Source organism: Durio zibethinus, chromosome 1 (assembly GCF_047325235.1).
Source record: "Durio zibethinus cultivar Kanyao isolate XHJ-2024 chromosome 1, ASM4732523v1, whole genome shotgun sequence".
Taxonomy (NCBI): domain Eukaryota; kingdom Viridiplantae; phylum Streptophyta; class Magnoliopsida; order Malvales; family Malvaceae; genus Durio; species Durio zibethinus.
Window position 1 is genome coordinate 6,238,301 of NC_143162.1, and position 12,265 is coordinate 6,250,565.

General features: G+C 36.2%; 3 protein-coding genes across 4 annotated transcripts; 2 read left to right on the forward strand and 1 right to left on the reverse strand.

Moving 5' to 3' along the window:
• Positions 1 to 704: 704 nt before the first annotated feature.
• On the reverse strand, positions 705 to 2,705 carry LOC111311905 (large ribosomal subunit protein uL29). Its single transcript, XM_022911738.2, has 4 exons — positions 2,568 to 2,705; positions 2,336 to 2,471; positions 2,071 to 2,227; positions 705 to 950 (listed from the first exon to the last, which is right to left on the reverse strand). The coding sequence occupies exons 1-4, from the start codon at positions 2,569 to 2,571 to the stop codon at positions 876 to 878; spliced, it is 372 nt and encodes a 123-aa protein (XP_022767473.1). The 5' UTR covers positions 2,572 to 2,705; the 3' UTR covers positions 705 to 875.
• A 793-nt stretch (positions 2,706 to 3,498) lies between these two features.
• On the forward strand, positions 3,499 to 6,685 carry LOC111311904 (UDP-glucuronic acid decarboxylase 1-like). The gene is made up of 7 exons (XM_022911736.2): positions 3,499 to 4,615; positions 4,763 to 4,910; positions 5,001 to 5,080; positions 5,541 to 5,624; positions 5,724 to 5,798; positions 6,090 to 6,182; positions 6,272 to 6,685. The coding sequence occupies exons 1-7, from the start codon at positions 3,971 to 3,973 to the stop codon at positions 6,476 to 6,478; spliced, it is 1,332 nt and encodes a 443-aa protein (XP_022767471.2). The 5' UTR covers positions 3,499 to 3,970; the 3' UTR covers positions 6,479 to 6,685.
• Positions 6,686 to 10,324: 3,639 nt separating this feature from the next.
• On the forward strand, positions 10,325 to 11,986 carry LOC111311061 (protein SODIUM POTASSIUM ROOT DEFECTIVE 2-like). 2 transcript variants are annotated; one of them, XM_089760021.1, is made up of 3 exons: positions 10,325 to 11,152; positions 11,324 to 11,399; positions 11,649 to 11,986. In XM_089760021.1, exons 1-3 carry the CDS (start codon positions 10,538 to 10,540, stop codon positions 11,798 to 11,800), a joined length of 843 nt encoding a protein of 280 aa, XP_089616147.1. In that variant the 5' UTR covers positions 10,325 to 10,537; the 3' UTR covers positions 11,801 to 11,986. The 2 variants fall into 2 exon arrangements, with proteins under 2 accessions (XP_089616147.1, XP_022766174.2); XM_022910439.2 differs by having other exon boundaries at positions 10,338 to 11,152; positions 11,619 to 11,986.
• Positions 11,987 to 12,265: the final 279 nt, after the last annotated feature.

Here is a 12,265-nt window from a genome sequence, read left to right on the forward strand (position 1 = left end):
TTTGGGTATCCCATATTCCCATTTGTTGTTAATTTGAAGGTCAAGGTTCATGGTTCATAGTTTGAACGAATCCCATTGTAATCGAATGACGTTTGTGACGAATTCACCTGATATTAATTCAAATTCGTAAATTTCTTTTAGCATTAAAATACAGGAGACAGAATTCCAATTTTCCGTGTCAAAAATGTTTTTACTTGGTTTTTTAATTGACAAGTTAGCTTAATCACACCACAAAAAGCCGTTGATTAGCTTCTTTGACTTGGACTTCAGATAAAAGGTCGTGGGTTCAACCGTTTAACTCTCACTGTGGTCGCCAAAATTGATTGGATTAAGTTGTTTTTGTTTACCAAATTGAAAACCAATAGTGGCCCAATAATGGCACCTTCAGGAATTCAAAATGAGAGAATAGTTAGCCCCAATGAGAAATGGCGAGGCCCATATATTTTCCGCCTGTCTTAACTGATTCCGTACATGCCGTCCATGGTTCACTCAACTGACCTGTCGTCTTATAGCGTTAAGTTTGTAACTCAAAAAATAGGCCACCATTTCCTCTTTCACATTCTTAATTGGTTAATTGTTTTGGTTATTCAATCACTTTTACTAAGAGCACAGGCTGCTCACATAGTCATTCGAAGGGGTGACCATGAAAATGGGGATGGAGAAGGGAGAAGGGAGAAGGTGGGGAAACTGTTCAAAATGAAGTATGCATAAAGAAGTTCAATGCATTTAGAAATGAGAAATTATAAGTGCTCAAATAGATGTTCCAATAGCACTGATTAAGGGGCAAAATTTATGCTCATATGGTAGCATCTAAGCCATAATTCAAAACTTTTTTGACTTTGAAAGAAGCCAAAAAAAAAAAAGGCTCAGCTCCGTTACACTTTGATGGCATATTTCCTTAATGGGAAATACATCTCCCTCTTCTTTTCTCGCTCGGTCTTCAAAGATGCCTGCATTAAGAGCCAGAGAGACAAACTAGTGCATTAGAATGTTGTTGGAAAGAATGCAAGAGGTCCTATGAATGTAGCTTGGCAAAGGGTAAAAAAAAAGAATGAGTTTTGCTAAACTCCAGAATAAGTATCAAAACTAACATAAAGTCGGGTCTTTCCGGTAGATTATTGCCCTCAATGAGTACAAAGCAGGAAGAACAAAAACAGAAACAACCAAGCACTCCATACCACAGTCCTTTCAAATTTAAATATAACATCAACATACATCCATACTTATGCCAAAGCCATAGAGCATTGCCTAGGCTTAGTTGCTAACAAATCTTAAAGACTCTAACTACTAAAGTCTGGTTAAATGAGTTCCACTGTGGTACACAATTCAGGTATTAGCTCAACATCAAAAGTCGGATCTTTAACTGGCAGACCAAGAATATCCTTCAAATATGTACTTCCTAATGCAACTGATCCATCCCAAGAACCTTTGCTCCTACAACAAGATTTCTTACAACTACAAAAATATCAACCAAATGGCCACACCCATTCCGTTAAATAGATAAACTAATATTACATGACATTTAACAGAGATGCCTCTATTTCATCCTATGCTCAGCCATTCTCCAATCCCTCCATTGGTGGCTACCAATTATCCAATGCAAAATTCAAAGACGCCAAGCTACTAAACCTATATACATTATTTTGAATGCCACCATAAACCAAGCCAGCCACCATTAACAAAACTTACTTTACAAAAGTTAAAATCTTAACATCACGAATTCATCATATGTTACGAGTGGGAGTGTTGTAGTCAAAAGAGTTGACTTTTCTTATATCTGTTATTTCTGTTATAGTCTGTTATTCTGCTATTTCTGTTAGTTTCCGTTACAGAGGCAGTTACAGGATTCACAATAAACATTTCAAGAAATTCTGAAATTCTCTTTTCCTTATTCTCTCAACATTTCTTCCTCCTTCACAGCTTTCTTTTCTGGGTTTTCATTTACAGTCTTGATAGAAGCCACATCATCATACCATCATTCTTTGCGTATAAACACAATATTTAGCCACCAAAATTACAAATATTTCAATTAGAAAATTAAAAAATCAAAAAATCAAAATTTGAATAAACCTGGTGTTTAGTAAGGCGGCGACGAATGGCACGAGTCTTCTTGGGACGGAGATCCAAAGGAAGGAACTTCTTCTTCTTATAAGCTTCTCTAAGCGCCGATTTTTGCTTCTGCGAAATCACAGTCAAAACCTGCGCGATTGATAACCTCACAACTTTTCTGCACATTAAAAAGAAGAAAAAAAATCATACATTTCAGGATCTAAATCTATATATGTAAGTTGGAAAATTGAAGCAAAGGGAGAGGCTAAAATGGGAAATTTCTCACATCTTGGAAAGCTTGTTAGGGGCACCGCCGGTGACTTTAGCGACTCGGAGGAGAGCAAGCTCTGCTTTCAAGTCCTTCAATTGGCTTAACAGTTCTGCCTTCGACTTGTTCCTCAACTCGTGAACCTTTATCCTCGCTTCCCAACCAAAAAAAGAAACAAATTACAAAAAATTAGCCATTAAAAATCTCTTTGAAATTGAAAAGGAACTGAATTTATTCTTGTTTCTCTTACCCATTGTGAGCTTGCTGCCGCGGCTGCGCTCCTCTCGCTGAAACCCTAGAAATTGGAGGTAAAGCTTTGCTTTGTCGACTGCGAAGACAAATTAAAAGGCTTGGATTTGGAGCCTTGCAATTTGGTGGGCGTTTCTTAATTTGGGCTATAATTTTTTGCCCAAAGGTTCTTTTGGGCCGAATGATAACGTTTTATTTTTTAAAAAAATTAAAGTTACCAGGAGAATGTTTAGGGACAGCGAACTAATCCACGACGGATTTCGGTCCGACCCGATCTCACGAGGTCGGTTTTTTTTTTAAAATTCGGGTATCGGATCGAGGTCAGGTCGAGTAAAATAAAAAAACAATTGGAGTCGGATTTATCTAAAACCCGACCCGATCCGACCTGATATTATATAAAAAATTATTTTTTAATTAATTATTTAATTTTTTATTATATATATTTATATAATGATTTTTTAAATATTTATATTTAAAAAATAATATTTTATATTAAAAAATAAATATTTTATTAATTTCGTGTCGGATCGAATCGGGTACGATTTACATGATGTCGGGTTCGGGTATGAAAAATCAAAAAAATTTTCTGGTAAAATCGGGTTCGGGACGAGCAAAACTCGCCTCGAATCCGACCCGATACCAACCCTAAGAATGTTCAACTAAAAAACAACTTACAAAATTATTTTGCTACTAATTTCAAATTTTCAACACCATTTTTTAAGAGTTGGACTGTTTATTGGAGAGGGAAAATTTTGGTTTTCATTTAAATTTGACCATCATTATATAAATAATAGGTTAAAATTTATGTCAAATTTTGTTCCATGATGTTATTGTTAGTAAATGTAAACTTAAGGCCATCAATCATTTTCACACATTTACCTATAGGAATTAATAGAGCCAGTAAAGATTGAATTATTTCATTTTTAAAGTTTAGGTTTAATTTTGGCTATCAAGCAATCTTTTTTATTGACGAGGAAATACGAATCCGACATAAACACGATCATTAAAATGAAGATTAAATTCAGACGTAGAAACATAGTACACAGTGTGGGAGCATGGAGCGTATTTTGTCTGCGTATCCACTAGAATACAAAACCAATTCTCTTTCAAATTACTTCATCTCTTGCTGTACTGTGCTGTCCTGTCATAACTACTTTGAAAGAAAACGACCCTCCCCTCTCCTATCTCCCTCCTTCTATCTCATGCTCTCTTCATTTTTAGTTTTTTGAGCTAAAAAACAATGAATTGAAGTGTGTTTCAGGCTTCCCAGTTTCGACTTCAGCTTCACTCCTCCAACCCCATAATAATTAAAAAAAAAAAAAAAACGCCAACAAAAACAATAGCTGAAGAAAAGATACTTCATTCACTCATTCAATTTCCATCGTAGACCAAGACAATTAAGCCATGAAACAGTTACACAAGCAATCAAGCGTGAACCATAGGCGAGATGAGGAGATACCTTCAACCCAAACACCTCCTTACTCACCCAAATCCTTAAAACACCCCAGATCTCTCCCTAGATCCATTAAATATCTCTTCAAAGAACAACGACTTCTCTTTATCCTCGTCGGCATTTTAATTGGCTCCACTTTCTTCATCCTCCAGCCTAATCTCTCTCGCTTAGGCCCAACCGATGCCCGTTCTTCAATCCCCATATCTTTCTCCACAGACGCCGCCGCCGTCGTTTCCCACACCCAGGACTTCTCTGGTTCCTATTCCTCCCATTCCAACAGGCCTATCCATAGCAAGGTGGGTCGGGTCCCTGTTGGGATCGGACGGCGGAGAATGAGGATCGTGGTCACGGGTGGGGCTGGGTTCGTCGGGAGTCATCTTGTTGATAAGCTAATTGGAAGAGGCGATGAAGTGATTGTTATTGATAATTTCTTCACTGGAAGGAAAGAGAATGTAGTTCATCTTTTCGGGAATCCGAGGTTCGAACTCATTCGACACGACGTCGTCGAACCAATTCTCTTAGAAGTGGATCAGATCTATCATTTAGCTTGCCCTGCTTCTCCCGTTCATTATAAATATAATCCTGTCAAGACCATCATATCCTTTACAATAATTTATGTCAATTTCTCATTAGTATTTGGTATCTTTTTTTAGATTTTTATGTTTGTTGATTTTTTGGATTGAATGGGTTTTTGTGTTTGGTTGGATGATGCTTATTTGAGATCCTTGACTTGGCGAGTTTACAAGACAAATGTGATGGGTACTCTTAATATGTTGGGGCTTGCAAAGAGAATTGGGGCGAGGTTTTTGCTCACGAGCACCAGTGAGGTTTATGGTGATCCGCTTCAGCATCCACAGAAAGAAACCTATTGGGGAAATGTCAATCCAATTGGTAAGGAGCTAGTAACGATGCAACCATTTTCTTTGGTTGCTCTTCTTTGTTTATGTTGTCTGATTTTATTGTTTTGTTGAATGTGATTAGGCGAGAGGAGTTGCTATGATGAAGGAAAAAGGACGGCTGAAACCTTAACCATGGATTATCATCGAGGTGCAGGTGTTGAGGTATGTTTTTTTGTATCTTTACTTGGGCTTGAACAATGTTGTAATGCTTGATTTATTTAGAAGATAATAGGATATTCAGCAGCTGCTCTAAAAACTATCATGTTGTAATTTTTATAGTAATGTCTGCTTTTAATAATCCCATGTCATTGACAGTACAGTTTATCGTCATTTTACTGGCATCTTAGAATCTTAGTAAGTACAATTTAGCATCACTTCAATTGTAACTTTGAACTGATCATCTAATCTTTAGTCAAAACCTAAAAGATTAACTGTCATTTGACCATGACAGGAGTATGCATCTTCACAATTTAATGCCTTCTGGTTCTCGCGTACTACACAATTTTTTTATGTGAATATTATTAATAAGTAATGTATTTGAAAAGGAGATAAAAAAAGGTCATATGTTATGGGAAAGGTATTCTACCTGTGATGATCAAATGATGGTACATGCTGTTTGCAGGTGCGAATTGCTCGTATTTTCAACACTTATGGGCCTCGCATGTGCTTAGATGACGGACGTGTTGTTAGCAATTTTGTTGCTCAGGTGTAGCATCCTTCTAATATTTTGTGGCGTTCATGTAAAGAAATCAGTTGAGATTTGGATTATATAACATTTTCTAACAACTGTAGCTTTGTGTCTCAGGCCATTCGGAAGCAACCGATGACTGTTTATGGTGATGGGAAACAAACACGTAGCTTCCAATATGTTTCTGATTTGGTATGCTTGGTTATTATCTTAAGTACTTTTCATATGCTGCCTTTTTCTCGGTGGCTTCTGAAAATGCAGAATGACTGAAACATTTTTGTTGTCAGTTGAATTGTAAATACTGGAGATACGAGTGAAGTGGAAAGAAGTTCAGTAATTTTGTCATTTCGATTAGTGTGAGGAAGTAAAAACTAGTTAAAGAATTTCTTTTACTTGAATAGTTAGCAGTCAGACAATTGGGAAGTTAAGAAGGGCATGTGAATAATACAATTGAAGATGATTTCATACTCTCATGAATGACAGGTGGATGGACTTGTTGCTTTAATGGAAGGTGAGCACATAGGGCCTTTTAATCTGGGCAACCCAGGAGAGTTCACTATGCTTGAATTGGCTGAGGTTTGCCTTCTTGAACGCATTTTGCTTTCTGTTAAGTTTATCTGAATCTTATGGAGGCCTTCCAAATTCATATTCCACCTAACCTTCAGGTTGTGAAAGAAACAATTGATCCAAGTGCAACCATAGAATATAAACCAAATACTGCAGATGATCCACAAATGAGGAAACCGGATATCAGCAAAGCAAAGGAGCTGCTGAACTGGGAGCCAAAAATCTCCCTAAGAGATGGGTTGCCTCTTATGGTGAGTGATTTCCGGAATCGCATTTTGAATGAAGATGAAAGTAAAGGAGCTTAACTGAAAAGGAAATAGTGGAACAAGTATGTATAGTGTGAAGAGCAGCTCTATTTTGTCAATTCATTTTATTATTATCATCCTTGTTATACATTACCTGGAAATTTATCAGTTCAACCACTCTATAGGAAGATCTGTTGTTCCTTCTTTTTATGATAATCAGTTCTAACCGAGTAATTGGATAGATACTGTTATGGTTTTTAGTCTTGCCCTTTGGCCTTTGGTTCTTTGGTGGTCTGGCGGAAGTTGAATGTTCATCTTCTTGGTGCTGATTGGTTGATCATGCCTTTTCAAAGGCTTCAATTGGGCTTTGATTGGGTTGATTGGCTCATTTGTATGTTATTCTTCCTAAGTTCTAGCAAAATTTATATATATATATATATAGCTATATATATATATATATCTTTATTTTTCAATGTTTTCCTGCGGTTCATCTTTCTTGTTTTTACATTTTGGGGAAGGTAAAAATTTAAGGGGAAAAGGGGGGATGGGCCAATGGATTTGGTCTGGTCATCCCAAAGTCAGGTTGGGTGACTTGGAGATATCTCCAAGAAGAATTGCGGATGTATCGGCTTTCTGGTAAATGCATTTAGTCCATTACATGGCAAAAGGGCAAAAGGCGGGAACTTTTATTTGGGCTTCAATTGGGTCTGTCTTGTCCAAAGTTAAAGATCCCATCAATTTGCTATTTTTTCAAAAATGTTCCATGTTATAAGTTTTACTATATATATATTTTATTTTAAAATAATGTTTAAGCTTTGGTAGAGTTAGATTCCCAAATGCCTACGAAAGATTATCTTTGACAACAAGTAAAAGCGAAAGGAAACCCTAAATTAATTGAAGTTATGCTAATGTAAAATTCGTTAAGTTTCGAATGCCTTTGGCACAATCCAACCAAAATCTTCACCATTGAGAATATATATGTATCTCGTCTCTTTTTGGTGTTTACTTGTGAAAGGAAAGTTGAAAATTGCAATAAAAAAGGCATGGTCTCAAACAGGGGACACTTGGGGTCGGGGATGAATGAATAAAAAAGGAAAGTTATAAATGGTGTGCCCAAACCATTTCATTTGACAAATTTCTTCAGTTCTTAGTTAGGGTTTTCTTTTTCTAATCAAAGTTATAGGTTGATAATTAGATTTTTCTCTTCAAAAAAGTATGGTAGCTGTTCCACCGACATTCATTTTTTGGATACCAAGTAGAATAATAGCTCAAGTCATGCTATGTCCAACCCCAAAGAAAAGAACAGGCCTTGCATTGTTCATGCCAAAGCCTCAATATTTTATTGGGAGTTGGGACAATTGCAATTCCGACCATATATCCCTCACAAAAAATCCAAAAAAGTTTTCAATTCTTTAATACTACGGATAAGAATTATCAAATTTAGGTTAAATCAATTCAGGCTAGCCATCACCATAAACAAAAATGCGGTCAATAGGATTTTGTTGGCCAAGAACTTCCAAAATCTCCCCCACTTCCTATATATTATGGAATTGTCGAGATTGGTTTAAACTTAGATAAAACATGGGCGTTAGGTAAATGTAGTACAACAATTTCTTTTTTTTTTTTTTTTGGTAGGATGTAGTAGTACAATTTCAATGTAAAGCAAAATTGTCAAATGATAAGCACTTGGATTTAAATGTCTAAAAGAAAGACATACATACGTATCTGTGGGCATAATCAGAAGTTTATGACCGTGAAAAGAAAAGAAAAAAGAAAAGAGAGGTGGAAGAAATAGCAGGTTCATGGCAAGGGAAAAGATGGCTGATCAATAAGCAAAGGGACCCTCAATTACTTCCCATTCCACTAGCAAGGAAAAGAGAAATGAGCTGGTCAATATATGAAAACTCTTTAATTGGTCCAAAGCCGAAGGGGTTGGCATTTGGCAATTAGGATATAGAAGGAGGAAAAGAAAAAGAAGAAAAGAAAAGCCATTTCGAAGCATCTGATTCCACTATTTTTGTGAAGGAGAATTTGAGATAAGAAAGTGGCTTTGTGTCTCATCCATCATCTACAGCTTTAAAAAAAAAATTCCTTAGGTTTTTTCTTTTATCTGGCAGCATATATTCTATAAGAATATGAATAAAATCATTAATGTTATAGGTTCCATAATAATTGTGTATTGCAGGAACAACTCGCCTGCCCCTGTTGTTTTACTGCTACGAGCGTTTGCATCTGTAATTGGGGGGCAGGGGCGTTCTCCCTTTGCTTTTTTCTGCTTGGCTTTAAATAACAATTCAAACACTCTTAACTTCTAAGCCTTGGTTTCCTTGGACCACTAGAGTTTTAATTCTTCATCAACTGCCTCATGAATTATGATTTTCTTTTGATAAATCACAAGCAAGTAACTATGTACCAGAATAAGAATTCAGGTACAGACACTCTTTCAATGCTGTTGGTTTTCAAATGGATTGTTATTTACTGCCTTTTCCTATCAAGACCTCCTAGCCGACGCAGTTTAACAATCCTTACAATTAAAACTACAGTTTAAAATGACCAATTATTACACTCATTAGTGTTTTATACCAACCGCAAGTAGAGTCATTTCCCATTTTCTAATCAAAGGAAAAACATGTGGGATTTTGATTAATAGCCTGTAGACACCAAAAATAGACAGAAATTAATGTAATAACCATGATCTTGCTCTGAAGTGTCCTGCCTTGTCAATAAATGTAGCATTATATAGCAACCTGGTTGTTGACAATTTAACCGTTGCTCTGTCTCATATGAACCTTATGCTTTCCTTTCAAAAACTTGAATTCACAGACAAATAGACTGATAAGTAGGCCATCGCCCACCTAGCCAACAGAGAATACAGACTGATTTTTGCAGAAAAAAACTTTTATGTTTCTGTCAAAAGAGATGAAATTTTATGGTTAAACAATAGTTTATAGCCAGGTGGCCATGTTTCATATGCATATGTCGCGTGAACTCTTCGTTTTCTCCAAGAATTGGATCTAATTACTTATTATATGTCAAAGTAGTAGTAATTGACTATAATTATCAGAATCATTTGTGCTAGTTTTGCGCATCTGTTCTTGTTAATCTCTAGATTAAAAAAAATGGATCAGTACAAAGATGGAGCCATAATTTGAAAAGAACATTTATATTAGAACGTACTACAAATAATTCCCGGTAGAGCAAACACATCCATGGAACAAAGTGCAGAAAGGTGAACCCAAAGCTTAGTTCAGTTAAATTCATGCTGTTATTTTTAAAAAGTGACGTATAACAGATATAAAATTCAAATCCTATGTCCCTAAGTTACACAGCCTTCTTTGTACAAGAGAGGTGCAAATAATGCTTATTCAAAGAAAGACCGGAAAGTACTTCCTCAAAGGCCTTAGTATCTAACCCAAAGTTAGAGCTACAGATTTGAAATTTCTCATAGAAGAACAAGCCAGCTATCTGCATTAATCCTTTTTCATCCATTGAAATTTAACACCACAAAAAGGTTGGTTGCACCTATTGAAGATCAGATTCTGCTATTCTATCTTTTCATTCCTAGTGAAATCATATAATTTTGCTAAATCTCATATCTTGGTAGGAAATTTTGATCTCATTTATAATTTATTCATAAGCAAAGTTGTAATTTGAAGTGTATAGATATAACAGTAGTGTTAAAAAAAATTGTAGTACACACCTTTTCAATCCAATTATCTGACTCTAATCTCTAGCAAATCAACCCCAAAAACAATATAAATTGGAAAATTATATCAATGTCAACATTTTTGTGTGATGTGGCAAAATATTCCTTTAGAAAGTGAGGCTAGTTTTTGTATTTCAAAATGTGGAGTTTTGATTACAGAAACTTCTACAAATACAATCCACTCTCATTTGGTATTCCATGATATATTCTCTTTCTTTTCTTTTCTTTTGCATGTAATCTTTAACTCTCTTCTCTCTCTCTCGCTCTCTAAACAAAAAGTCAAGAACTTGAGCATAAAAGCAAAACAGCCAACCTTCTTTCAAAAGTTGCTCTCTCTTTCTCTCTCTTCTTATGCAGATTCTCTAAACCACTAGTTATCCTTCAGTGCTATCACTATCCAAACCTCAAAAAAGATGAAACGAATGGATATTTTCTGTGCATCCCAAGCTTCCACAGCCATATGTTTGAGCATGGATGAAGCCTCATCATCCTCTTGTTCCTCGGCATCCACCATTCAACTTGGTGGCCGAGCCATCGATCGCCACAACCCCATCATTAGAGACGCCAAAAGATTCACCAGAACTCTGCCTTCCAACCCTTCTACATCTCAGCCACTGCCAATCAATCCTTTACCTTACCATCAGCTTAGGAAGAATGAGAAAAGGTCTTCAACCAAGTCAAATAATGATCATACACAGAAGAGTACTTCTGCAGTTTCAGCCAAGTCCAATGATCATAAGAACAGTTCATTGAAGCCAATTGATATGGTTAGCAGGAAAAGCACTTCTGACATTAAAGATGCAGATACTGGCAGGAAGAGTTTTGCCAAGCCAATTGATTTTGTAACCCCTCCTGGCTCTTCCAGATATCTCTTGGGTGACTCTGCATTTTTCGATGGAATATCGGATTGTGATCCAGTTTGGGCATTGGTTCCTGCTGAAACAAAGAATATTCAAGCTATAAAACAAGACCAATCCATTGTTTCAAAACCCTCTTCCTCTCGCTCAGAGAAGCCTTCTGCAGAACAGGTTTCCTCTTTCCATGTTCCATTTATCAATATCAAATTTTAGGTGGGCTTTCAATTTTGTATAGTCCCTGGAAAGATCAATTTGCAGCTAAATCTTCAACTTTTACAGGCCAGGGGCGGCTGTAAACTTTAAAACTTGTAATTTCTAATTTTTCAATCAATTTGCTTTCAGGTTGTGGTTTTAAGGGTGTCACTACACTGCAAAGGCTGTGAAGGAAAAGTGAGGAAACATCTATCTAGAATGGAAGGTATGTATCACTGTCACTTGTCATCTCCTTTAGTCTATGGTTTAACCAAAATTTCAAGACTGTCACTATTTTTTCACAACCTTTGTTACTGTCCTTTACATTCTACCTATTTATAGATAAAGAGCTGTAATCTAAATTCATCTCTTTTTACACTTCATTAATTACAGTTCACATCATAATTTACAAAGAACTTTTTTTTTTTTTTAATGATTTGATCAGGTGTGACATCCTTCAGCATTGACTTTGCAGCAAAGAAGGTGACCATTGTTGGAGATGTAACACCATTAGGAGTCCTGGCTAGTGTGTCAAAGGTGAAGAGTGCACAATTTTGGACATCTGCCATGTCTGCTTCATCTGCATCATCAGCTCTTGCCTCAAACAATTTAGCAACCAAGAAATGATAACCAAGCAGCAATCTTATTGGGACTTTGAAGAAAAAATCTAAAGAAATTAGACTACTTTTGATTTTGAAACTGATCATTTAGTTTGTACATGGAACTTGGTATTGTTAGCCGAATCAGAATCTCTGTTGCTCATAACAAAGTAAAAAAAAATAGTGGGAAAGTCAATTGGTTCTCTTTTGCTAACTATGTTTCAAGGGGCTCTTTCATTTCGATTTCGGGAAAAAGGGTAGCATCTCTTAGGCATTTACAACTACTAAAAGATCTGCTTAAACCATGGCCCATTCTCTCACTTTGTTGCCTATGGTTTTGCCCACCATTACTGCCGTCCCTTTGAGCTTCCCAACAACATATTCCCTTTTTGATTTTAGCATAACTAATCAATTAAACAGTTCACCTGAATTTTATTTAGGAGTTCGTGAAGAAATGTTGGTTACAGACTAAAGGCCATTTCCTTGATACAAG